This window comes from Siphateles boraxobius, unplaced genomic scaffold, assembly GCF_051911475.1.
Source record: "Siphateles boraxobius isolate OS27281-9 unplaced genomic scaffold, OSU_SipBor_1 16, whole genome shotgun sequence".
Lineage (NCBI taxonomy): Eukaryota > Metazoa > Chordata > Actinopteri > Cypriniformes > Leuciscidae > Siphateles > Siphateles boraxobius.
This window is the reverse complement of record NW_027508766.1, coordinates 14,730,001-14,756,880: the sequence shown is the minus strand read 5'-3', so window position 1 is coordinate 14,756,880 and position 26,880 is coordinate 14,730,001. Positions and strand designations below refer to the sequence as shown.

The following is a 26,880-nucleotide window of genomic DNA, read 5'->3' as shown; positions in this document are numbered from 1 at the left end:
AACGTTAAAGACAAGTACTCTACAGCGACTCATGGGGGTGCTGTTTGACAAAAACGGAATTCCTGCATAGTGTGCCTTAAACTAACAATACAACAATTTTACTAACAATATAAAATTCTAAGATTTAAATTTATAAATATTGCTAACAATTTCACAGCAAAAATACATGTACAACAACCTGAGAGTGGCAATCTGTAAAATTATACAAATACGACTTTTTATTTGCTAAAAAAAAAAAAGATTTATCAATCAGATGATAGAAGGTATAGTAGATTGTGAACAACAGGTTTTTCAGCAACATTTTGATCATGTTGATAATTTAGAGCCCTTAGAAATGTGGGTATCAAATATGATACAGTAGAGGCATTATAGGGTAAATAAGTGCAGAAAGGCAAAATTAACTTAAAAATGTAAGTTAACTGTTGAAATTCGGCTACATTGAATGCATAAATATTTTATATCCCTGTTGCCACATCCCCTATAATGGCTGATGATTGTCTGAGACTACGGACACATTTACATTGCATGGTTCAAGTCAAGTGACCTAATTCCAATGTTTCCCTCCCATGTTGAACAGATTGGATATGACCCACAAACATGTAAAGCAGGAAAAAGCACATGGATTCTGATATTCTCAGATCAGTTTCAGGCATCATTCTTATGTGGAAATAAATTTATCATTAATAAAAACATTATCATTTCGACTGCATCCATTGCAAATCGCGCCATTTTTACTTCCTTTTCGGCCTAAGCTTTTCCGGGGCAGTGTATCTACCTTGGGTTGTTTCGCCAAGTGTACAGTGTAAATGCAGATATCAGATATGGGTCACTTTTAAAAGAAGATGTTAGGTGGTCGTGAATAAGATCTGATACAGTCAACAAATCGGAACTGGGCATCAAGACCTGTAGTGTAACTGCAGTCTAATAGTCAAAGAACTTCTTGTTTGAAAACATCAACAGAGAGAGAAATGTTACCCTGCTGTAAGGACAAGTACCCAAAAATGTATTTCATAGTGAGTGAGAAAGAGGAAAAGAATGGAATAGAGGGAGAATGATGTGAAAAAAATCTGAAAAGAAGACAAAAGCAACAATGCCTTGGCTGTTCTGTATCACAGTGGAGTTGTGGCAAACAATTCCATCCATGTGCCAATAAATAAATAACTAAAAGCCTGAGGCAGTATCAGTACAAGAGAACTGTGGTAGGAGAAAGAGAGCAAAATAAAAAAAAGAAAGAGTGATAGACCTAGCACCTTAGCCAATCCCATAGAGACACACACTATTATGCAATACACAGTGGAGCCAACCCTCTGACATCCCAAACACCAGCACAGCATCTAAAGTGACGTTTACCTTCAATATGAGTAACCACAGCCAACAAGCAACTAATTAGCACTTTTAATTTGCCACACACGGGATATGATTGCAAATTTCACTAGCATCCATCTCATTTAACTTGGCAGCAATAGTTGGTGTTCAAATTGGTGTGAAGTGGCTTATATATTGAGAATAATTATATATTGATACATTTATACCCACAGAGGATGCTGTAAAAAAGACAATACCGCAAAACAGTCAGTCAACATGTTTGATTAATCGATCTGAAAATCTATTCTTAAAATTCAGTACGTTTCCTCACACTTTCCCCAAACTCACTGGTTGAATCAATGTTGCTGTATCGGACTGGTTGGGAAGGTCAAACAAACAGAATGTTTTGAAACCACAAAAAAACATCTGAGAAATAATTCGGGAAAATCATCTTACCAATGGTTAACTTTAGAAGAAAGTTTTTAAATGTCGAAAAAAATAAATAAATAGACATAGCAGCTTGAAACAAGTGTGTCTCACAGGGGATAAACAGTGAGGCTCTAGATGTACTGTGTCCCAATGGCTGGACTGGTATAAGATATTTTTTCTATGTGTCTTGGGAGTATTAGACTCCCTTTAGTAAAGCATATCCCCCTTGATGCTTTGCTTTGGAGTATAAACCATTAAGGCGCTACCCAGTAACAGAGAATTTTTGACCTTGTACTGTAGCAGTAGGAAGAAAAACATTTTTAATTTCTGTCAGAATTGCACCTACTATGACATATTGCACGTCATAGTAAAACTTTCAAACGCTGCCAGATGCCAGAGTATGGTAATTAATACTGTGAATGCTTTAATGAAGTTCACACTTTCAACTAAGGCATCGTTTTGGCTCTTTTGATTCCAGTCTATGACTGTGTATTTTTCTTTTAGCAGAGTAAATATACTGCTGATGGTAAACAGCTGTCCCCACATAATGTCATTTTAACACAAAGTCTAACATGGTCAAAGAATTGAAAACCTTTCATTTAATGTATCCTCTCAAAAGTCACGACTATGTATTTAATGACCAGTTTTGAGTGAGAAGAGAAATCAGCAAATGAAGACAAAAATATGATCCTTAGAGTTTTTTTTATACCTTTTCAAAGTTGACTTTCAACACCGAAAAGCAACACAATTTTGTGAAATTACTAATAAATAAATTCAGATGCATTTAAAGAAAATAAATGTATGATAGCATATATTTCAGTAGTCAATACTTTCACCCAATCTATTTTGAAATTGCATTTAGTATACCTCATTGCGAACGATTAATCCATGAATCCTTCCAGGGAGAACGACAGATTTCCCTCTAGTGAAGAATGCCAGACTTCTCCAATCATTTACTCCAATTAAATCCAATGCTTCCACAATCAACTGTAAGCTTACATAAATATTTGAGCACAACACCCACATCTCAAATTCCAATTAACAACCTATAGATAGGTTCTAGCCTCTCCCTATGGAGGATCCCTATACCACTCCACAGATAAAGCGTTGTGGAATTTTTCGGTTCGCGTACCTACCCAAAGTGATAAGATAAAATAAAAATTCTGCATCAAAATTTATAGACAAGTAGTTTGTTTAGGCATGGTTTGTAAGGAATTAAAAACCTGCGCACATATATTCAAACGCACATAACTATAGAATCAATTCTCAATGCGCATGTGAACGCCATCAGCGTCTATCACAGGTTCACGTTTAAAGTCTGTTTAGAGAGAACGGTGTCGTCTTAGCGGCCCCTAATTTAATAACAAATGATCATTTAGACGGAAGTGAATCAATCAAAACTAACTTTAGCTGGAAAAAACATTTTTCGAGAGCCACTATAAAACCAAACCAATCTCTGTTACCTTAAATTATATGTGTATCTCTGTAAAGCTGCTTTGAAACAATCTACATTGTTAAAAGCGCTATATAAATGAGGATGACTTGACTTGACTTGACTAGATAGAACCAAGTCTTCATTCTACTTTTAATTTCCGATAATCTGTTACTCGCTACTTCCAATTCATAGCAACTTTATTACAACTTGTTGGTTCCAAAACCAACATCAAGGGCGATCTTTAGGGCTGCCCACGACTAAAGATTTTCCTAGTGCATTGGTATTTGTTCATTTAAGCCACAAGTAGCTAACTAGTCACACATTTAAATATATTATTTATTTTTATTACTTACATTTTTTACTGAGGGGCTTCAGGGGCGTTTTAGGTCTAAAAAAGAATATTATAAGTGTAACGTTGTTCTGCATAAAAAAAATAAATGAGCCTTCAAAATATAAATTAAGCTTGCCACAGCACACTGGCAAAAGTTATGATTATAAGGTGTAGTAAAAACATCAAGGACATATTTAAATAATTTATTTTAAAAACGAATGTTCTCTTACGAGAGGTTCTCTCGTATTGCGCAAGTTGCTTACGCTACAGGTAGTCATCTTTTCTCGAGATATTGAAGCCAAAAATTATCCTTCATTTTCCATTTATTGTCAACGCAGTGCAGCAGCCAGGAGACCTAGAGCAGGCTATCTTGCGTGCTCATTGGCTGCCCTGCGGCAACTGCTGCAGCCTACCACTGAGCCTCGCGCATGACGTCGCGCCCTCTACAGCCCGCCAAAATGGGGGTGGCTTAGCGAATAAAAGTAAGGCTCGGAGGCTGCGTCACTGATTTCATCATCTTCAGCGAAGCTCTCCGCATCGCTGGCCTCTGAGAGAAGCGGTCTGCCGTTGAAACTAGCGACCAGCACGCAGAGGAAAGCGCCTGAAGAAGTCGGTCGTCTTCGCCACCTTCAGCCCTCCGTGCCTGCTACGCCATCCGGCGTTGAGTATCCTTTTTAGTGCTATCAGGCTCCTGTGAGTGTTCGCCGCCGCGACACTAACTCTCTCACTGAAAGAGCGCGAGAGTTTTTTTCAAAATACCTCGCCTTTCCTGCGGCTCGTGCAGAGTCCCGTTTTCGGGAAGCTGCGTGCACTGAGAAAGCGCTTCCGCTGTCGACCCTGCGGACTCGACTCGAAGCCTTCACCACGGACGCTGTCACTCCCCCTCTGGACCACGCAAAAAGAAGCGCCGTTCACAGCGGATACCGGAGCCTGAGGTCTCGGTGAAGGGCTCGCCGGATTACATTCTGCTAGCCTCCATCTCTCCTTCTCCGCCCCTCCCGGACGCGCAGCTGCCGGCTTCGGCCCTCACTGCTGCCGCCTCAGGGGACGAAGCTGAAGGACTTGACCCAGGTGAAAGCTGTTCCATCCTGGCATCGGACAGTGAGGAGTGGTCGAGTTCTCATCACTCCGCCTCCTCCTCGATCCTGGAATCCAGCAGGACTTGGGCTGGCATGGACGCTGAACTCATGCGTCTCCTCTCTAAGGCCGTCGACCAACTCGGAGTGGATTGGTCACCGCCCAAGGAGCCCGCGCCCAATAGGCTCGACGGCTGTTTCCTCCACAGCCGCCGCCCACCGCCCATTTCCAGATCTGCGCCGTTTCTGCCAGAGCTTCACGCTGAGCTTGCAAAATCGTGGAACGCACCATTCTCCGCGAGGCTCCACTCACATGTCTCCTCGACGCTCTCCCAAGTGGACGGCGCAGCCGAGAAGGGGTACAAAGCAATCCCCCCAGTGGAGGAGGCGGTCGCAGCGCACCTTTGCCCGCCCTCTGAAAGAGGGCGCTGAAAGTCTGCCCTCCCGTCTAAAGCCTGTAGGACCACATCAGCACTTGTCGGCCACACGTTTTCAGCCGCCGGACAGGCCCTGCACTCGATGGCTGTGCTGCAGATCCTTCAAGCTGATCTCTTCCGTGAATGGGATGAGAAAAGCAAGGACCCAGCCGCCATCACGGATGTGAGGAGCGCAACGGATCTTTCCCTTCGTGCTACGAAATCCACGGTTCAGGCGATCGGGAGATGCATTGCTTCGCTCAACGTCACAGAGAGGCACCTCTGGTTGACGCTTGCTGACATGGGGGAATCTCGGTGTTTCTCGACACGTCGCTCTCTCCTACTGGTCTCTTCGGCCCAGCAGTAAACAGGATCGTCGACCGCTTCTCTGAAGTGCAAAGACCTCGTAAGCCATGAACCTCTTCCTGCCTCAACGCTCTAGCTCCGCAGCAAGTCGCTCACGTGAGACGCCTGCACGAAACGCTAGCCAACGCCCAGCTCAGCCCCAGCCTTCGCAGCATCGACAGGGCGGGCGCCCTAGACCGCGCTCGTCTAGCCGCCACAGGCCGCCTACCCCCCGGGGACCCCGGCACAAGATTGCGCTGAAGCCAGAGCACGCAAAGCCCCCCTAGCAACAGCAGAGAGGAAAAGACGGTTAGGTCTCGCTGCGGCCGGACCACCGTCAAAATATCTCGTCCTGTCAGTCCCCTAAGAGAAGGCTACTGCAGACGTACTTTTAGCAGCCAATGAGTCGGCAACACAGCCCGCTCGCCTGCACACAACCGCTATTGTCATGGCGACCCAGAGAAATCTCAAAAAGAGTATAATTCCTGCTCATCCGGCTCACGCCGTAAGTGTTTTAAGTGTAGAAAAAGTGCCCACAAATCAGTGCTCACCCCTACACATAAACACGATGCCCCCCGTGTCTCACACACTCACAGAGGCCACTCTCATAAAGCTGGCAAATGCTGCTCGAGTGCTAGATGTAGAGAATGTGCCCACAAATCTCTGCTCACACCTACTCGCTACCCGCTCTGTTACACGGTCACAACACCCTCTCGGACAAGTTATGAATGTAGGTAACGTGCCCGCTCACTCGCGCTCACGCTTACTGACAAACACTTCGACCCAGGCTCCACTCGCGCTCAATATTATCACAAAACGTTCCCCATTCACAGCATTGGGGACGCCACAAGTGATACAGTCAGCCACTGCTGTTAGCGAGCCGCCGTGTCCGAGACCCAAGGGCGCGCGCGCCCCGCACACACCTCCGGTTCAGTTTCCCGAGCCCACGAAGTGCGCCGATCGGAACCCGGAGTCCATTCTGTCCCTAGCTATGCATGTAAAAGCATGGGAGGCTATTCCAGGGGTATCGAAATGGGTGCTGAGCACAATAAGAAAGGGTTGTTCGCTTCAGTTCGCTCGCCGTCCCCCTCGCATTCGAGCACAGACCGAGACAAAAGTGAAAGGGGATGTAGCGCATCTACTCTGCGCAGAAATAGCCAAACTGCTGTGCAAAGGGGCCATAGAACCAGTACCTCCTTCTCTGAGCGAGTCAGACTTTTACAGCGGCTATTTTCTCGTACCCAAGAAGGACGGAACTCTAAGACCTATCTTAGATCTGAGATATTTGAACAAAGCTCTCATGAGAAGACCGTTCAAAATGCTCACGACCAGAAAAATCCTCGCGCAAGTTCGCCCGAGGGACTGGTTTATCTCTCTCGATCTGAAAGATGCATACTTTCAGATTCCGATAGTACCCCGTCACAGGCCATTCTCGAGATTCGCCTTCGACAGTCGGGTATATCAATACACCGTCCTCCCGTTCGGCCTGTCTTTGGCACCCCGTACATTTAAGAAGTGCATGGCTCTCGCCCCCTTGAGAAAACAAGGCTTGCGAATTCTGAACTATTTGGACGATTGGCTGATTTTAGCACAGTCAGAGATAGAACTGAACAGTGACAGTGCTCTCACAGATCTCACAGAACAGTGCTCCTCAGTCATCTGGGAAGTCTGGGTCTCCCGGTCAACTGGACCAAGAGCTCATTACTGCCCAGTCAGTCAGTTTCCTTTCTAGGAATAGAACTGGACTCTGTGGCAATGAAGGCCCGTTTATCGACACAGCGCACGCGCCGTGTCCGACACCTGGCCGCATCTTTCCAGGAGGGCAGCATCGCTTGTCTGAGAACATTCCAGAGGATGCTGGGCTGTATGGCATCAGCTGCAGCTGTGCTTCAGCTGGGCCTCTTCGAGGACAGACCGGCCTTTGGCCTGTGGTCAGAGCAAGAGAGACACTTCCACATAAACTGTCTGGAGATGATAGCGGTCGAGAACGCGCTCAAACGCTTCCTCCCGTTCGTACGGGACCACCACGTGCTAGTCCGCTCGGACAACATGTCTGTGGTGTCCTACATAAACCGTCAGGGCAGTGTCAGATCCAGGAGTCTCTGCTATCTGACAGAACGCCTTCTTGTATAATCTCAGCACCTCCTGCGCTCGCTGATAGCTGCGCATGTGCCAGGCCACCTGAACGACGGCCCAGACAAACTGTCCAGGAACCACGTTCCCCCAGGGGAGTGGTCCCTGCACCCCCAAACAGTCCAGTTACTGTGGCGCCTTTTTGGCAAAGCGGAAGTCGACCTGTTTGCGTCACAATACACGCTTATTGCCCGATGTTCTTTTCAAAGAACGAGGATGCGCTGGCCCAAATCTGGCCCAGCCTCCCACTTTATGCTTTCCCTCCGGTCTCTCTGTTGCCACAGGTAATCAAGATGATCAGGGAAACGTGCCACTCGGTCCTTCTTATAGCCCCGCGATGGGAGAATCAAATCTGGTTCCCGGAGCTGATGCGGCTGTCACACAAAGCCCCTTGGCCGATTCCGGTGAGGAGAGATCTCCTCTCTCAAGCCCACGGCTCAATCTGGCATCCCCATCCAGAGCGCTGGTCTCTGCAAGCACTGTTAATCAACGGATCCCGTGGTTGCTTGGCTTCCTTCAAGAGCTGTTGGATAAGGGAAGGTCTCCATCCACGCTTAAAGTATATGTGACCGATCACGGAAACTAGAGACACAAGTCGGTTCTGGGGCATTTTGAGTTATTCATAGATTCTGAAAGTGTAGTCTCCAAGCTTTCCAACGATGTGTAACACATGGAAATCTGGTAATATTTGGAGAAGTTGTGGCCATTTTAAGATAGGCACTCAAAAAAGCTAAAAGGTTAGATAACGGCCTCTAAAGATTGTGCAGTTCTCACCTCTCTCTGCTGCTAGGAGTGACAATAGGGCTCATTTACATCTCATTTAGATAAACCATACCCCCTGTAAAGCTGTAATCTCCCCCTGTAATCACATTTCACCTCCTCAAATTACTGTTGCAAATCTCTTTACACTACTTTCTTATGTGCGTAAAACACACACAAATGAAATGTCCGCAAGCACATTATATCATCAGCAGGTTCAGCATCTTAAATATCGACTAGAGAGCAAATGAGGCTTAACTTACGTTTCAGAAGCGCGCACGGCGGGCCTTCATCGCAGCAAAGGTCTTAACTGCGTCCTCTATTTCGATTCTCTGTGCCAGTTCATGTTCTGTGGAGATTGTTGCCAGTCCATTAAGTCTGTTCCCTGTTCACAAAACGTTCCCCATTCAAAGCAATCGGGGCGTCACATATGAAACCGCCAGCCACCGCTGTCAGCGAGTCCCGTATTCAAGCACCGAGGGCGCGCGCGCCGCGCCCATACCTCCAGTTCAGTTTCCCGAGCCCACGAAGTGCGGCGATCGGAACCCGGAGGCCATTCTGCCCCTAGCTGTACATGTAAAAGTCAATTTTGAAAAAAAAAAAAACGCTTTCTCATTTTGCTTGTGTCTCTAGTTTCCGTGATCGGTCACATATGTGGCGGCCGTTGCAGCGTTCACTGAGTCGACGCGTGGTCAGTCAATAGGAAGAAATGAGCTTGTCATCCGCTTCCTTAAAGGAGCCAGAAGGATGAATCCCCTGCGACTCCCGTCGGTTCCCATGTGGGATCTGGGGTCCTAGAGGCCCTGAAAGCTTTCCCCTTTGAACCGATAGATTCCGTGGACCTAAAGTACCTCTCGCTCAAAACCGTTTTTCTGACAGCTCTGTCATCAGTCAAACGTGTGAGGGATTTACACGCGCTATCCGTTAGCGCTGCGTGCCTTGAGTTCGGACCAAATGACTCTAAAGTCATCCTCAAACCAAGGCATGGCTTTGTCCCTAAAGTGTTGGGCACTCCCTTCAGAGCGCAGGTCATTTCTCTATCGGCTCTGCCAGCATCCGATAGTAAGAGCGATGTCAATCTCCTCTGCCCCGTCAGGGCGCTGAGGGCTTACATTACGCGCTCCGCCCCTTTCAGGCGCTCAGAACAGCTCTTTGTCTCGTTTGGTGGGCGCACCAAGGGTCTCGCCGCCTTGAAACAGAGCCTGTCCAGATAGATAGTGGAAGCTATCGCATCTGCTTATGTGTCTAAAGGTCTGCAATGCCCCTTGGAGATTAGGCCTCATTCCACCAGAGGCGTGGCCTCGTCGTGGGCTTGGTCCAGCGAGATTTCCATTCAGGACATTTGTGAGGCGGAAGGCTGGGCCTCCCCGTCCACATTTGTTAGGTTTTATAACCTGGAAGTTCCCGCCCTGCAGGCTAGACTTCTGTCAGTATGAGCGGTGTGTATGTCCTGCCCAGATTTATCATGCGCAGACTTCTCTCACGCGACCTTAGCTCTCCTGGTTGAGCTGCAGTGTATGGTGAATATTTATATAGACAGGCAACGCCGCTCTGTATTCCCTATATGTGCTTATAACATGTGCTGGCCCGCATTGCTGGCCACCTGTTTTCCACTTACCTATGTTCCCCCGGGAATCACTGGGACTCATGAAGTGGATGCTGGGCGCGCACGGCGTTGACAATGTGTTCCCATAGCGTAAGCAACTTACGCAATACAAGAGAACCTGTCCTAAGAGAACATACTCGGTTACATACGTAACCTTGGTTCTCTCTAGAAGAGGGAACGAGTATTGCGTAACCCGACCGTGCAGGTGCCACGAGCGATTTTCGCTTCAGCTGATGAAACCAGTGACGCCGCCTCCGGCTTTTATACGCTAAGCCACCCCCATTTTGGCGGGCTGTGACGCGTAGAGGGCGCAAAATGCACTCATTGGGCTTGACGTCATGCGAGAGGCTCAGTGGTAGGCTGCAGCAGTTGCCGCAGGGCACCCAATGAGCACGCAAGATAGCCTGCTCTAGGTCTGCTGGCTGCTGCACTGCGTTGACAATAAATGGAAAATTAAGGATAATTTTTGGCTTCAATATCTCGAGAAAAGATGACTTTACCCGTAGCGTAAGCAACTTACGCAATACTCGTTCCCTCTTCTAGAGAGAACCGAGGTTACGTATGTAACCGAGTACGTTTTCTGAGTCCGTGTCAGCTGCAAAGATGAAAGTTGAAAATGGTAACTCATTATCTTTGCAGTATAGTGGACACACCTATAGAGAGAAATGCACGTCATCCAGTAAGCACGGTACTAATTTACATTTACATTTATTCATTTAGCTGACGCTTTTATCCAAAGCGACTTACAATTGCTATATTTCAGAGTTCGCACGATTCTGGAGGGGTTAAATGTCTTGCTCAGGTACACATTGGTGTCTCACAGTGGATTCGAACCCGGGTCTCTCACACCAAAGGCATGTGTCTTATCCACTGTGCCATCACCACCCATCACCAACCCAATTTAGCTTCCACACTCTGCATGAAGACTTGGATATTAGGGGTGTAACGGTACATGAATTCGAACCGTCACAGTATGGATGTCACAGTTCGGTGCATATAGACAGATGACGAATACAATCAGTCAAAGGCGATCCACACTCCAATCCAGGAGGGGGCGCACGCGGTAATGCAATGCTATTTACTAACAGTCACAACAGGAAAAAGAGCAGGAGAAGAAAAGACAATCTATGCACCAATGACCAACCCAAAACAAGGGCGTTTCGCAATACCAAGTATGCCAAGTTCGACTTGGGAGGACGCAATTTCAGTAATTCTACAAATGGTACTGCAGCCTTCTTGATAACGTCACTCACCTCACCTTGGCTACTCCGGTTATCTGTATGTATTTGTATATGCCACCCAGCCTCATTTCAATGTCATTTAAAAACGTATTAATAGCCACACAAATGTGGTTAGGGCAATGCGTAAATTCACTATCTTCACAGCATATTTATATTTATAACTAAACAAAACATAAAACCCTGACTTAAAAATGTGAAACATTAATATGTGGTTCAGGCAATATGTTCATAAGTACTCTGATTATCTTCACTGTATGTAAATGTATTATAAAATGAAATGACATAACCCTGTCTCTGTTAAAGGTGCAGTCTGTAAGAATGACAGCTAGTGATCGAAATAAGTATTGCAGTACAAATTAAAAATATCGGAGATCATTGTTTACCCCGCCCCTTCTCCTCAGACTCGACGCTCACGTGGGTAGCCAGTTTGAGGACACACAACAGGAACGAGCACAATTGACAAAGAAAGCCGAGAAGACTTACCCCGCAAATTGATGGGTTGATTTGTCCGCGTTTTAATATGCTCTCGTTCATAGAGATTTTTAGATGGATACCGAGGCTTTTAAGGTTGGGTAGAATCTGCAATCTCTGACCCAGTTTGTTTGCTGGCTGCAATGACTGCAATACGCTGTGTTTCCTGCCAACTGGCATCCCAGGGTGTTGAAATACTATTGGGTGAACTGACAGTGGGCGAGATCACACAGGCCAAAACAAAACAGACATTCCAACACGAAACGCACATTTCAAAGTAAAATAAATGGCTGTACAAGTGTTTTTCAGAGAAACGAGTATGTGAACTCAATATGTTTGCAGATATTTAGGAAACATGCTATGGTATTTGTATGCTTTAGTAGAGTGAAAAAGTTACATACAGCACCTTTAAATGTCAGTTTTAATGATCAATCAATAAAATAAAAAAAAGCCAAGCAAACAATTCAGTCAAACGGACAAAGTAAAACTACCTCGGGCGGGGGGCTAAATGCCGCTAGGTGAAACAAACTGTAATTTGCACTACTGTCTGTTCAAAATAAATGAAAAGAAACCAAGCATTGGGGATTTGTTGCTTTTTCATGTTGTACCAAACTCATATCAACCCGTGACCCCAAAACTGAGGTATGTACAAAACCATGACTTGTGTGTACTGTTACACCCCTATTGGATACGCACCTAATAATAGCGCACATTTAGGTTAACGTTAACATTAGAGCGAGCAGCCATGTAAAGTGGCTAACGTTAGGCTACTACTCATGCTTCAATGTTTGAGGTCAATGAATGATAGGCGAACGTTTGGATTTCCATGTCCGGCATAATTACGGCATGGACTAGCCATGTTAACAACCTATCAGTCACAGAGTGCATGACTTCGCCACTTCCTGTGCAGATATCTTTTTTTTTAGACTAACCAACCAATTAAAATTTGGTTTACTAAGTACCTTATCATCGACTAACCTATTTTATATAACAACCATCTTCTATAAAATATTTTTAAGATATTTCTACACATTTAATTATATTCTATTTATAGTTTTTTTATCATTTAAAATTGGCTAATTTAGTGATAGTAAACAAGATTCCACAAATTGCTCAATTTAAGTAAACATTTTACACAAAATTTAGCTAAAACATAAAAATGAATAAACATACATATATAAATTATACATTGCATTGAGTCCGTTCTAAAATCTACAAATGGCCATGTAAGAGACGACACTGATGCTGATATTCTCATAATGGTCAAATTTTGGCGGATTAATGGGCTTGGTTTGCCATGCAGCATTAGGTTTAAGGATTTGGTAGGTGGGTTCAATCCAAAGTAGCAGTTACCTGAGAACTGCAGAATTACTGATAACACAGTACTCTATTCAGCCTGTAAGCAAAGCACACAACCACAAGCTGCAGCATGGTGAATCTCCCTCCAAAAATTATACTACAAGTCATTCTGGATGAACTGTGTTACTACATGGCCTGTCATAATCTGGCATGAAAGCATGTCACAACCACTGCCTTTCTTTAGGTATATTTGCCAAGCAACGGTTTCAAGTCTTTCAGTCTCACTTACATCTCTGATGAAGGACTCTAGGGTAGCATAGGCGATAGCGATGCCATCATGAGTGCTGGTGCCTCGACCCAGTTCATCCAGGATGACCAGGGAGCGGGACGTGGCACGAGACAAAATATCTGATGCTTCCACAAGCTCCTCCATAAAGGTGCTCCTGCCCCTTGAGATGTTGTCAGATGCTCCCATTCTGTCAGAACCAAAACCAGTAGAGCGAAACTTAAATTAGTCTGTGAAAAAGCATTAGCTTATTTTGCCATAATTTACTCACCCTCAGGTCAACCCAAACCTGTATGGCTTACTTTCTTCTTGTGGAACATGAAGGAAAAAAATTAGTAAAAGGAACAATGTGCCAGTCACTCTTTTTCATACAATTATTAGTGGCTGGGACTGGAGATTTCAAGCTTCAAAAAGGACTTAAAAGAACCATTAAAGTCATGCATATGTACTATATTCCAAATTGTCTGAAGCGATACAATAGCTTTGTGTGACGAGTAGGCCAAAATGCAAGTTGTATAAGGGCAAAAAAATTTTTTTTTATATATATATATAAAAAATGTGGCCAGGTAAAAAACGAAAAAAAAAAAAAAAAACTTTTGACTTACACAGAAGAAATGAAGTCATAAAGGTTTGGAACTTAATTATGAGTAAATGATACAGTATTTTCAAATTTGGCTGAGCTATCCCTTTAGCTCTGACTAAACCATTAGGGTTGACAATTTCAAATCATTTTAGTCTAAAAGCTACTTGTAAGTTACAAATAGCTTTTGAAACTGCAATGTTGGAATGGTGGTTCTTTGTGCCTCAGCGTTTAAGCCACATTACAGAGGCCAGAGTCAGCATTAGGGATAAGACCAATACATATCCACTAATGAGAGACAGATGATTATGAAAAGGACCTATATATACTCTTAAATAATCTTACTCTTGCAATGCCTGGGAAAGTAATGACTACCAGTGTTTGAATACAAAAAAACACTGGTTGGTGACAGGATTATGTTCTGTTTATTGTGTTTGGTTCTGTCATTCTAAGTTGTCCTAATTTCAATGTCTGTGCCTGTTTGATTCTGTTCACCTGTTGTTAATTAATTAACTAACTCTTTAGCTCCTTTGATTGTTCTGGATATTTATACTCCCTGTGTTATCCCCTTCGAGAGGTCTTTGTATTGCGCAAGTTAGTTTACACTATGGGAAAACTATTTTTCTTGAGAAAATTGAAGCAAATTCTTTAAAACACAGTGCAGCTGCACAGCAGACATACAGCTGAACGCCTTAGCTCGCTCATTGACTGTGCTGCGGCAACTGCACAAACCTATGGCGAGTCAGCTAGGATGCGCGAACCAATCAGGACGATTTGCGCCCGCCGAATGGGCGTGGCTTATAGCAATATCTATGGTAATATTTCGATTATAGAATTCAGATTTAATCTCCTTCAGCAAGTTTCACTTCGCTTACCTCCTTATGAGACGCCTTGCCGTCGTCAAAAAGCTTTCAGCGGAACAAGCACCTGCTGAGCAGTTCTGAGGACGGCGGCTTCCTGGTTTTCAACTGGACGCTGTGATGTGCCATCCGAAGCACTATATCCTTTACAAGCAAATAGTGTGTTCGCTGTTGCGACTCACTTTTCTAAAAGAGCAATTTTAGGTGTTGTTTCAAATGCCTCAGGTCTCCTGCGCCTCGTGCGGAGGCCCTCTCTTAGGCGGAGATCGTCACATCCTCTGCGTTTCCTGTCTGGGCCGTGACCACGCGGAAGCTGGACGAGCCTACGCCAAGCTTTGTCGGCGCTTCACACCATGGCAGTGCTCCAGGTTTTTCAGGCAAACTTCTCCTCTCGACGGACGAGTCTGGACCTGAACCGGAAGCTTTCAGAGATCTGCACAGCGCCACAGACCTGGCTCTGTGAGCTACCAAATCAACCACCCAGGCGATTGGTAGGTGCATGGCGAACTTGACAGTGCTGTAAAGTCATCTTTGGTTGAACTTAACAGAGATGAAGGATGCAGATAGGGCAGCTTTTCTCGACTCCCCTATCTCCACGACTGGTCTGTTCGGCCCAGCAGTCAAAGGTTTCACGGAATGTTACACAGAGGCTCAGAAAGCGTCGCAGGCTATGCGTCACTTCCTCCCTAAACGATCCAGCTCTGCTTCGGGCTGCCACAAGAGGGCGACGCCTCCTCAGCTAGCAAGGCCAGCACCGCCAGTCTATGTCATTTATGAGGTTTTATAATATGCAAGGGTTCTTTCTGTATGAATAAAGTGTTAAGCACATTTTCACAATTATAAGGCCCAACGTCTGTCTGGTCCTGGATAAACATGAACTGCGGTTCTATACACCATATAAGGAGTAGAATGGCCCCTAAGAAGGCTAATTCCTATTCTTTTTTTATATATAAGGCTCATTACTGATCTGGCCATATTAGGACTCTTAACTTTACTCTTCTATGAGCCTCGGGCACTTGGCCCTAGGCTATAATATGGGGCGAAGTTTTTAAGCACACATGGCGTTTTGAAAGGGTTCCCATAGCTAACTTACACAATACGAGAGACCTCTCGAAAGGGAACGTCTCTGTTACTAACGTAACCTCAGTTCCCTGAGAGTAGAGAACGAGTAATGTGTAACTTGTCGTGCTACTGTGCTTTGATCAGGGGATCGATTCAGTCGATTTAACCTGAATTCTATGGCGAAATGGGGGCTTATATAGCTATAAGCAACGCCCATTCTGGCGGGCTCTGACGTGCGGGGGCGCGAAGCGTCCTGATTGGTTCGCGCATTCTAGCCGACTCGCCATAGGTTCGTGCAATTGCCGCAGCACAAGCCAATGAGCGAGCTAAGGCGCTCAGCTGCATGTCTGCTGTGCAGCTGCACTGCATTTAAAAAAAATGTGCTTCAATATTCTCCAGAAAAGGAGTTTTCCCATAGAGTAAGCTAACTTATGCAATACTCGTTCCCAACTCTGAGGGAACCGAGGTTACGTTAGTAACCGAGACGTTTTCCAGTTCTTGGCCCGATCTTATCTGTGTTTAGTGGTTGTGTTTTCTCCATTTATCTATAACATCTATAATAAAGACTTTGTTTGATTCTCTATCGTCATGCGCTCATTACCGCCACCGGTACGTTCCCGTAAAGTGGATTTTTGTGGTGTTTTCATTTTTCAATGAGCTCGACAATCAAATATGAACCACCACACGAAGATCATGTGTTTAAGGCAAATGCAGTGGCTCATTATATCATAAGTGCAAGAAAAAGCTCACGCTGTTGAAAAATCACCATATGAACAATACAAACAAACCTCTATGGTATGTTTGTACCTCAGGACTCCTGCTCTTAACTGCTATATTTAGCAGTGTTAATGTTTGGAATTATTTTTTTTTCGATGGTTAGTAGGAAAGCACAATGCAATGTAGTGTTGAGCGATATGCTCAATAGTCATATCAGGGTTTGTGGGTACTTATTTGATCATTCATTTACTTATTTACTTGTATAAATTTACTAATTTATTTAATTATTTACTTTTTTTGTTATAGAATGAAATATGGATCATTTTGGGAGCAAAGATGGAGTTAGTGATGAAGCAAAATTTTACGTCGCATAGAAATATTTCACTCAAAAGGTAAAATGATATCACGCATGCAATCTGCAAACGGTGCACAAGAGTTATGCAGGGAGTCTCAAACCAGTGTCAATTATTCCCTGAAAATGAAAGCAAAAACTGACTGAGCTTTTGGCATCTGACACTGCACAGCGCCAAAGTCAAGGAAAGTGTGTTCACTCGGCAGCCATATTTGCATGTGTGATATCCTTTTACCTTTTGAGTGAAATATTTCTATGCGACCTAAAATGTAAAAGGATATCACACATGCAATTTGCCAACGTTGCACAAGAGTTATGCAGGGAGTCTCAAACTAGTGTCAATTATTCCCTGAAAATGAAAGCAAAAACTGACTGAGCTTTTGGCATCTGACGCTGCACAGCGCCAAAGTCAAGGAAAGTCTGTTCACTCGGCAGCCATATTTGCAACGCCTCCGGGCAGCTATTTCGAGGCATCCAAGACCAAATCCTATCTATCTGAATGGAAGAATCCTAAAATCTCAAAAAATGCTTGCCGAAATCACAATTAAATAACATTTCAAATCAGCAACAACATAAACTGTCTCATAAATGTTGTTTCTTATACTCAAATAGCATAAAAAAAAGTATTATTCAGGCTAAACCAGCCAATGTGCATGAGCAGTCCTAAGCGCGAGTCTGCGGTTTCAATGGGATCCAGAGCTTCTAACGGCAGCTGCAGTGATGCAATGACTTTAGCAATCAACGATTGGCTATTTACTTGGAAGGCGGGACTTATTCCGCCATATTGCGTGTTGCAGTTTCTCCCATTCATCAGTAATAGGAGTGAATCATCTTTGTCTATACATAGTCTTTGACCTTAGAATGAATTCTACATCAATGCTGATAATGGTATATCAACTATCTCTATTTATTGGCTTAATATTTCTCTTATGGATCATACATTAATGATAGTGAAAAAATCTATTTGTATTGACAATAATAAATATTTCTTGTTCAATGTGAGCCCTTGAAATCAGGTAGGTGCTATAGAATCCCTATAGCACCGAATAAATAGGTTTCAGAATTGTTTTGTTTTTGTTCTTGTTTTACCACTGCCTGTATAGCTATTTTATGTGCTGGGGAGACAATTTTCCACCATGGTGGACAAAAAAGACATACAATACAATACAAACAAGTTTTGTTTTTTTAAAGTTGGTGTTTGAAGCTGCTTTTGATTTTCAATGATGGCTGATTATTGCCGTGTTCGGACCTAAACGCTGTTATTAGGCCTATATAATTTTAATAATAATATTAGTAGTATTAATATTAATTTGTAATTGTAGTGTTATTGATGTCATTAAAATATGTTGTTATTGTGCTATGGAAACAAAACAAAAATGCTTACGAACAACAATTGTATTATATAAGAATGATGAGTCTCATTTTATAACAAGCACTCTTGACAATTTGTTAACAGATCACTTTGCAATTCAATTTTGATATGGGATGTAGTTTTGTAGTCCGTATTAAAAACATTTTCATTGAGGAGTCCTCAATCCACGTGTCGGTGGTGTGATGTCGTAATGAAATTAGGGAAGGCAAATTAATTGTAGTTCCTAATATTAATTTGATAATAATACTAGCCTGATAATAATAACAGCAACAACAAAATAATAATAATTTAATACTTTAATGGGAAAATGAGCCAATTATCATCTTGATCTCGTATAGGCATCAGCCATCGGCAATATCTCTGACAATCGTCGATAGAGGAAACTATAGTCTATCGGGACAAGTACAACCCTAATATAAAGAGTCACTAATTCAGGTCAATGCAACGACATTACACAAAATATGAACCAATTAATGTGCCGGCCATTATAGGTCATGTACATAGATCCACAGATCGCAGAATTGTCCTTTGATAACAGCTAATCTGAAAATCCTTCCCATTATCCTTATAAGGGGCTTCATCCTACTTTTTTTTTTTTTTAGCTGGACAAATCGTGCAGCTCTTGGCTACGATTGAGAGAGAACACAGATGGTATCTGTAGTCTGCTTTGCTGTGAGCCACAGCAATGAAATGCCGATTTCATTCTATTTGTTGCTTTATATTTGTCTCTAATTTCCAAACATTTTGACTACTTGCATTTCATTTTCCTGTTTTTCTTCAGAGTTTTTGTCAACAGATTTCACTTGGAAATAGAGCTTGAGCTGCAAAAGCCCATTTTCATTTTGAGTCAAGTTCAATTAGAATTTTTTTATCAGACTGTTGCAATCATATTGTTTTCTATGGCAATCAGAATATCAAAAATGTGTTTTTACACATATGAACTATTTGACTCTGTTCCGTGACCCATAATATTAACACTTGTTTATGTATGTTTGCTTGAAGAAACAATTCATAACTGATCACGTAAGCAATAAGATGTTTCTGCAGTGAATCAGTCTAGCTGCCGGCAATCTCAGGCTGAACACAGCAATAAACACAATAAAGGTCAAACAGCACTACGAAACTCAAAAAAGATTTAGATGTTTTAGATGACACTTTTTTTTCTTCTTTATTACAAAAGATTTACCTTTAAAAGGTTTCATTTAAGGCTTCATTTTTACTTAATTTTTTTTGCATTGCACTTAATTTCCAGTTTCCATCGCAACAAAAAAAAGAGAAGGAATAGAGCTTCCAAACCTTAAGTGCCTCTTAATAAAAGTGTTCCGTCAGTGGGGAAAAAAAGACTGTCCGATCAAGGACTCGCACAGACGCTCAGGACTATGTATACTTTTGCAGTTTAAATATCATCTGTCATCATGGGTGTATTATTACAAATACGCCTGAAATTGCTTACATACGTCATTCGGCTGTGTGTCTCTTCAGTGCGTGTGACTGTAAATAGTCATATCTGTAATATAGAGAAAAGTTGCTCTGGCTACTTTGACGTGTGTTTGGTGTGGGAGAGGCATAGGTTAGATGTCACAACGAGCAAGAAGAGTTGACATGGAGCATCTAAATCTCAAATCTCCATGCCATGGAATCAATCGGTTTAAAAAAAAAACACAGAACAGAGGAGAGTCTCCTGGCAAAAAGAGAACGAGACAGAGCTCGTAATAAAACATGAAGCAACATTGGCTTGGCTTTTCGGAGATGACAAGAACTGAGGGATTTGAAATGTTTTAAAAGCGCTGCGTTTTTATTACTCAACAGGTGAGTAAGGTATTTACTTGTTAGAGAGCAACATATGGCAATTTATCTGTTCAGAGTTCAGTGTGAAGCATTATCTGTTGTGAAGGGTAATTCCATTATAGGTTCATCCAGTGCTGTGCTGGAATTTATTTTCAAGAAATTACCATGTCTATTAATTATAATATAGCTACAGTAACATCTTCTTGATATCCTTCCCATGGAAGCGATCCATATTCATCGGCACAGTCACGAGGAGTCGAAGCACAACCAAAACAATGTTCTTCAAATGCATGCAGTTTTGTTTTTTAACAGCTAGAGCGCCAACAGTTACATAGCCTACCTTTAGTTTTTATTATAAATAATCTACTTTAAAAAGTTAGTAAATGTACAACTGACTTGCACTTAGATGGTTCGCCATTAAAAATCTACCATCAATGACAACATTTTAACTAGGGCTGCAACAACTAATCGATAAAATCGATTATAATCGATTATGAAAATCGTTGTCAACGAATGTCATTATCGATTAGTTGGTCTGCTTACGTCACGGGGAGCGTTTACTGGTACGCACACACACGCAAGGTCTCTTTCCCTCAGGCGCTCTGCCGAGCGCGCGCAACACGGTTTGGAGCAGTCTCGCATGCGCGCTCTTGCTTGCGCGCTCTAGATTTCGGGAGTTTGAACTAATTCGCGGGCATCAGGGAGCCGCAATCAATATGCGGGAGACTCCCGGGACTTCCGGGATGTCTGTATTTTGTCTCGAGCATCAGGTTGTGCAATCAGTTCGCTCGCAACGTAAGTGATGGATTAAAATAGCGCTACCGCAGAAATAGGTTAAATTAAAACGGTGTTTACAAAGTGAAGCATTAAATACAAAGGCAGTTAATAACAGCAGCAGTAAAATATTGTTTTTTAGTCACTGTACTCAGTGGTTTTCAGCGAATGCTTGTGCACTAATGCATAATTTCTCCTGTCCTTTACTCAAGCCTGTTAGCTTGCTGGGTAACGTTACCTCCATTCCGTTCTCTTTTTATAGCATTTGTCTACTAAGTTTTAATTGTTTTTCAAACACGATCTACTGCGGCTCTACATTCACACAATTGTTTTCAGTCTTTCTATATTTATTTAATCAATTTATCCTTATATTATATTCTTTTATATATTATATATATAATATATATTATATTCTTTATCCTTATATTCCTTATATATAATTAATTTTAAATAAAAATTAAATTAATTATATATTTTAGATGTTTTTAGTTTGTTTTTAGTTCAGATATTCACATCTGTACAACATGTCTGTGTAAATTTGTTTTAACAAAAATTGTGTTAAAACATAATATGTTGGATATCATTTTTTTAACAATAATCATGTTTGTCAACTTGCCATCAGCAATTATCATTAAAAACAATGCAAATATTGATATTAGTAAAACTCAATGTGTGGCTTTTGCACTTTTTAAAGTACACTTTTACACATAAATACCTTTATTTATGAATTGAATTTTTTTTTTCTTTTGTTGATTTGCATGTTTTTTTTTTTAAATCAACAAATATTTTAGGTTAAAACTTTCATGAATGCATAAAGGAAAGTGCATCTCTTATAACTATTCACCATTTCAAGTTGTTCACCATTTTAAAACCCCTTTTTGCCTTCACTTGTAAATTTTAAATTACTCAGCAGGGTGACAAATTAAAAACTTTATGGAATATTTAAAAAACAAAATACTTTATAGTCTCTTCAATGTATTTGATTTTCAAAGAATTGAAAAATGGCTCGTAAAACGGTTTTAAATGGAGTGCCATGTCACACCACATGACATGTGCACTTTCCAAAGGTATTTCATGTCAACTACCCAACATTTAGTTTTAGAGTACGTCATAAATCTTGCAAATGAAAAGCCAAAATCCAGTCAAAGCAGCTGCAAGGGCTTTTGTGAAACTTTGACTGCACTGAGGATGTAAACTCTTCTCCAACATTCTACAGTCCCATTACGCAAATGCAATAACCACTCAATGTTTCCGCTTCACTAGAGTGCAGTATAGGCCAATGAACCTTTCAGACTTAATTGGGCACTGTTTGAACCTGATTTTGACCTGTTAATTGGAACAAACCAACACAACTATGGGGAGAGAAGGCAATTATCTTCTGACGTGAACAGCGCCAGGACTGGGTTAATTAACGAGGCAGTACTTCACTGTTAGCGGTATGACTTAGACTGACAAGACCGTGTCAAAAAACACTCTACATCACATCCCCTTCCTGCTGAACATTCTCACAGAAATGCTTTAATAACTTTAGGTGTACAACAAACCAATTTTCCTTGCCAAACTAATTAACTCAATGTATATTAGATAGATCAACATACACTTCTCTACAACACTGCTGGCTGCTAAGAACTTTTACAAAATACTCAATGAATTAATTAATTCTACAACATTATTGGACTTGCGTGAAAAAGGCTAAAATCTGTGATAGATCTCAGGCACTTGCCCGGCAAAAAGGGTGAATTTAGTCTAATTAGTGAACCGCTGTGGATGATGTTAATGTTGGTAGTCTAATGACTAGCACAGGCAGCAGAAATCAACCAACCCCACAACAGTAAACAATGTTAATAAATCACATCAAAATGAAAGACAAAACAAGTAAAGAGGGGCTGGAAGTTCACTGAATTTAATAAGAAATAAAAGCAAGACATGTTTAGTTAACATACTTGACAAGTATGTTAGATATTTCATTTCAATTTATGAGGGAGGTAAAACCCCGTAGAATAAATTTATGTGACAGTGAACTTTAAAAGGACCAAATGAAACAGGCAGGTCACTTTTTATGTTCTCAGCACACATTACAGGCAACAGCAGATTACCACTGACACTCATAAAAAGTATCCAAAGTGATAAGTTGGCTTAATTTAAAAAAGTGAGGAAACCCGTTGGCTTAAAATTAAATAAATAAACATCATCTAACTGAAAAAAGTAAGATATGTGGACAAAAAAAACCTGATCACTTTTTACAGTGTCTCCTTTTACAAATATAAGCTTGGTATTGATATCAAATACCTGTTATGATTTTGTCTTTTTCTCACACAAAAGAAAAATTGTTCTACTAAATCATTCTGAAGATTTAAGCCAAACAAAATGATTGTTTAAATAAATAATAATAATGGGAATGTTGACTAAACTTAAAATTAGCCTTTACAAAAATCTATAATAATATATATTAGTTTTACCAATCAATCTTGTTGTCATTTTTATCAACTGTAATTTAATATCACAGTTTAATTTAATTATTATATACTGCATATAAAAAACGAATCAATAATGATGACATTGTAAAATCTGCAACGCCAATTGGTATTCTTGCTAGAAGTTCTCTCTTGTCTAATTGCATACTGAATTGGTATACGTCTCTTCTTACATACATTTAATCTATAACACAGCAATACTGTATCGGAGTTCAAAAAAAAGTTTTTTGAGATTTTGAATTTTGTGAGTCATTTTTCATTCTCATTTTGCCTCAAAAGCACAGTTTTTTTAATTCTGGACTTGAAAATCTAGTATAACTCCGCTCCTCAAAAATCTAGCAGATGTGGCATAAAGTCTGAATAGGTTTTGACTCCTGCCTCTGTAATCTGCGGTTAACGGGGTTTTGTGAAAAGACTAGCGGCCATGGTCTCACCCCGCTCAATTCTGCACCATTCAAGCACAAACTCCAAAGTCTGCTCAGCCTCTGAGGTGTTGTCATGGTCACTAAAGTTCAGCTTCGTGTTGTCATACATTACTTCCTCTCTAATGGCCAAAGAAACAAAAGAAACATCTCAGTGAGAGCTGATTTTTCCATAGGTTTAAGCAGATGGATGTGACCCTGTTCGTTTGGGAAAAGACCCATCTACATATCTTAGTTAATACCCTATTATGGCAGATAGGGGCAGATTCCATAAATCTTCTATGAAAGTATCTTTGTTCGTTGGGGAAGAACGATGAAAAAACTGCAATAAAGATGATAGAGAATAAAAGATCTGGACATTTCTTTTCATAAGAAGATAGTATGCCATTGAAAGCTCTCAGATGCATTTTGTGACAACCAGAGGAAATTATATGCATTGTACTCCATGTAAGGTCTGTCACATTTACAATAATCTCTTCTCGAGATTATTGTAAAAAAGAAGAGAGTGGTGTTTGACAGATGGAAGTTACCTGACATATATGCCGTCTACAATGCCAACTGACGCCCCTCTGGCAGGAACAAAAGATCCCAGCTGTGCCATGATGGTCACCAGGGCAACCTGTCGGATGTAGGAGCTCTTGCCCCCCATGTTGGGTCCAGTGATGATCATGACTCGCTTTCCATCCCCCTGAAGACAGCAACGGTAATCAGATGAATATTTGTGCAAGATTACATTAAAGATTCTCAAGGAAGTGACTGATTGGTGGCTGATTGCTTGAGTGTCATAGCTTTAGAGGGATGGAGCACATAGGTCATCTCAATTATCTGGAGTGAACACACTGAGAAGACAAAGCTCATTATGAAACCGTAAGACCAGCAAAAATCTATTTATAATGGAATATAAAAAAGGTCAGAGAGAAGAGAATAGATGCACTACAGTTCAAAAGTTTGGGGTCAGTAAAGGATTTTAAAAAAATAATTTAATATTTTTATTCCACAGGAATGCATTAGATTGATCAAAAGTGACAGTAAAGGCATTTATAATAAACAGTTATAAAAGATTCCCATTTCATATAAATGCTGTTCTTTTGAAGTTTATATTCATCAAAGACTACTGAAAAAAGTGTTTCATGGTTTACAAAGTAATAATAATGTAATATAATACAATATAAGTAAGGAACTAGAAAAAGTTCGTCGAGACAAACTTTAAGTTGGCTTGTGAAAGTTTGGACCAGAAAGTTTAAAGAAGTTTAAAGTAGTTTGAAGTTTACATTAGTTTAATATGTAAATTAGTTTAAAGTGTAAATTAGTTAGATTAGTTAGAAAGAAAGAAAGAAAGAAAGAAAGAAGAAAGATTAGTTAGAAAGAAAGAAAGAAAAAGAAAGAAAGAAAGAAGAGTTAGAAAGAAAGAAAGAAAGAAAGAAGAAAGATTAGTTAGAAAGAAAGAAAGAATTAAATAAGAAAGAAAGATTAGTTAGAAAGAAAGAAAGAAAGAAAGAAAGAAGAAAGATTAGTTAGAAAGAAAGAAAGAAAGAATTAGTTAGAAAGAAAGATTAGTTAGAAAGAAAGAAAGAAGAAAGATTAGTTAGAAAGAAAGAAAGAAAGAAAGAAAGAAAGAAAGAAAGAAAGAAAGAAGAAAGATTAGTTAGAAAGAAAGAAAGAAAGAATTAGTTAGAAAGAAAGATTAGTTAGAAAGAAAGAAAGAAAGATTAGTTAGAAAGAAAGAAAGAAAGAAAGAAAGAAAGAAAGAAAGAAAGAAGAAAGATTAGTTAGAAAGAAAGAAAGAAATAAAGAAAGAAGAAATATTAGTTAGAAAGAAAGAAAGAAAGAAGAAATATTAGTTAGAAAGAAAGAAAGAAAGAAAGAAAGAAAGAAAGAAAGAAAGAAAGAAAGAAGAAATATTAGTTAGAAAGAAAGAAAGAAAGAAGAAAGATTAGTTAGAAAGAAAGAAAGAAAGAAAGAATTAGTTAGAAAGAAAGATTAGTTAGAAAGAAAGAAAGAAAGAAGAAATATTAGTTAGAAAGAAAGAAAGAAAGAAGAAAGATTAGTTAGAAAGAAAGAAAGAAAGAATTAGTTAGAAAGAAAGATTAGTTAGAAAGAAAGAAAGAAAGAAAGAAAGAAGAAAGATTAGTTAGAAAGAAAGAAAGAAGAAAGATTAGTTAGAAAGAAAGAAAGAAAGAAAGAAGAAAGATTAGTTAGAAAGAAAGAAAGAAAAAGTAAAAAAGAAAGAAAGAAAGAAAGAAAGAAAGAAGAAAGATTAGTTAGAAAGAAAGAAGAAAGATTAGTTAGAAAGAAAGAAAGAAAGAAAGATTAGTTAGAAAGAAAGAAAGAAGAAATATCAGTTAGAAAGAAAGAAAGAAAGAAAGAAATATTAGTTAGAAAGAAAGAAAGAAAGAAAGAAAGAAAGAAAGAAGAAATATTAGTTAGAAAGAAAGAAAGAAAGAAAGAAAGAAAGAAAGAAGAAAGATTAGTTAGAAAGAAAGAAAGAAAGAAAGAAAGAAAGAAAGAAAGAAAGAAAGAAGAAAGATTAGTTAGAAAGAAAGAAAGAAAGAAAGAAAGAAAGAAGAAAGATTAGTTAGAAAGAAAGAAGAAAGATTAGTTAGAAAGAAAGAAGATTAGTTAGAAAGAAAGAAAGAAAGAAAGAAAGAAAGAAAGAAAGAAAGAAAGAAGAAAGATTAGTTAGAAAGAAAGAAAGAAGAAAGATTAGTTAGAAAGAAAGAAAGAAAGATTAGTTAGAAAGAAAGAAAGAAAGAAGGAAGATTAGTTAGAAAGAAAGAAAGAAAGAAGAAAGATTAGTTAGAAAGAAAGAAAGAAAGAAAGAAAGAAGAAAGATTAGTTAGAAAGAAAGAAAGAAAGAAAGAAAGAAAGAAAGAAAGAAAGAAAGAAAGAAAGAAAGAAAGAAAGAAAGAAAGAAAGAAAGAAAGAAAGAAAGAAAGAAAGAAAGAAGAAAGATTAGTTAGAAAGAAAGAAAGAAAGAAGAAAGATTAGTTAGAAAGAAAGAAAGAAAGAAGAAAGATTAGTTAGAAAAAAGAAAGAAGAAAGATTAGTTAGAAAGAAAGAAAGAAAGAAAGAAAGAAAGAAAGAAAGAAAGAAGAAAGATTAGTTAGAAAGAAAGAAAGAAGAAAGATTAGTTAGAAAGAAAGAAAGAAAGATTAGTTAGAAAGAAAGAAAGAAAGAAGGAAGATTAGTTAGAAAGAAAGAAAGAAAGAAGAAAGATTAGTTAGAAAGAAAGAAAGAAAGAAAGAAAGAAAGAAAGAAAGAAAGAAAGAAGAAAGATTAGTTAGAAAGAAAGAAAAAGAAAGAAAGAAAAAGAAAGAAAGAAAGAAAGAAAGAAAGAAAGAAAGAAA

At 40.2% G+C, this 26,880-nt stretch overlaps 1 protein-coding gene across 3 annotated transcripts in view; it reads right to left on the bottom strand.

Moving 5' to 3' along the window:
- Positions 1–26,880, bottom strand: part of msh3 (mutS homolog 3 (E. coli)) — an 84,601-nt gene that overhangs the window by 17,297 nt on the left and 40,424 nt on the right. For 2 of the 3 annotated variants that reach the window (XM_077231704.1, XM_077231706.1), the window contains 2 exons: positions 24,064–24,221; positions 13,136–13,322 (listed from right to left, as the gene is read on the bottom strand). In XM_077231704.1, the coding sequence (XP_077087819.1) occupies positions 13,136–13,322; positions 24,064–24,221 (345 nt within the window). The remainder of the gene's footprint in view (positions 1–13,135; positions 13,323–24,063; positions 24,222–26,880) is intronic. The other variant, XM_077231705.1, reaches the window with a different exon arrangement.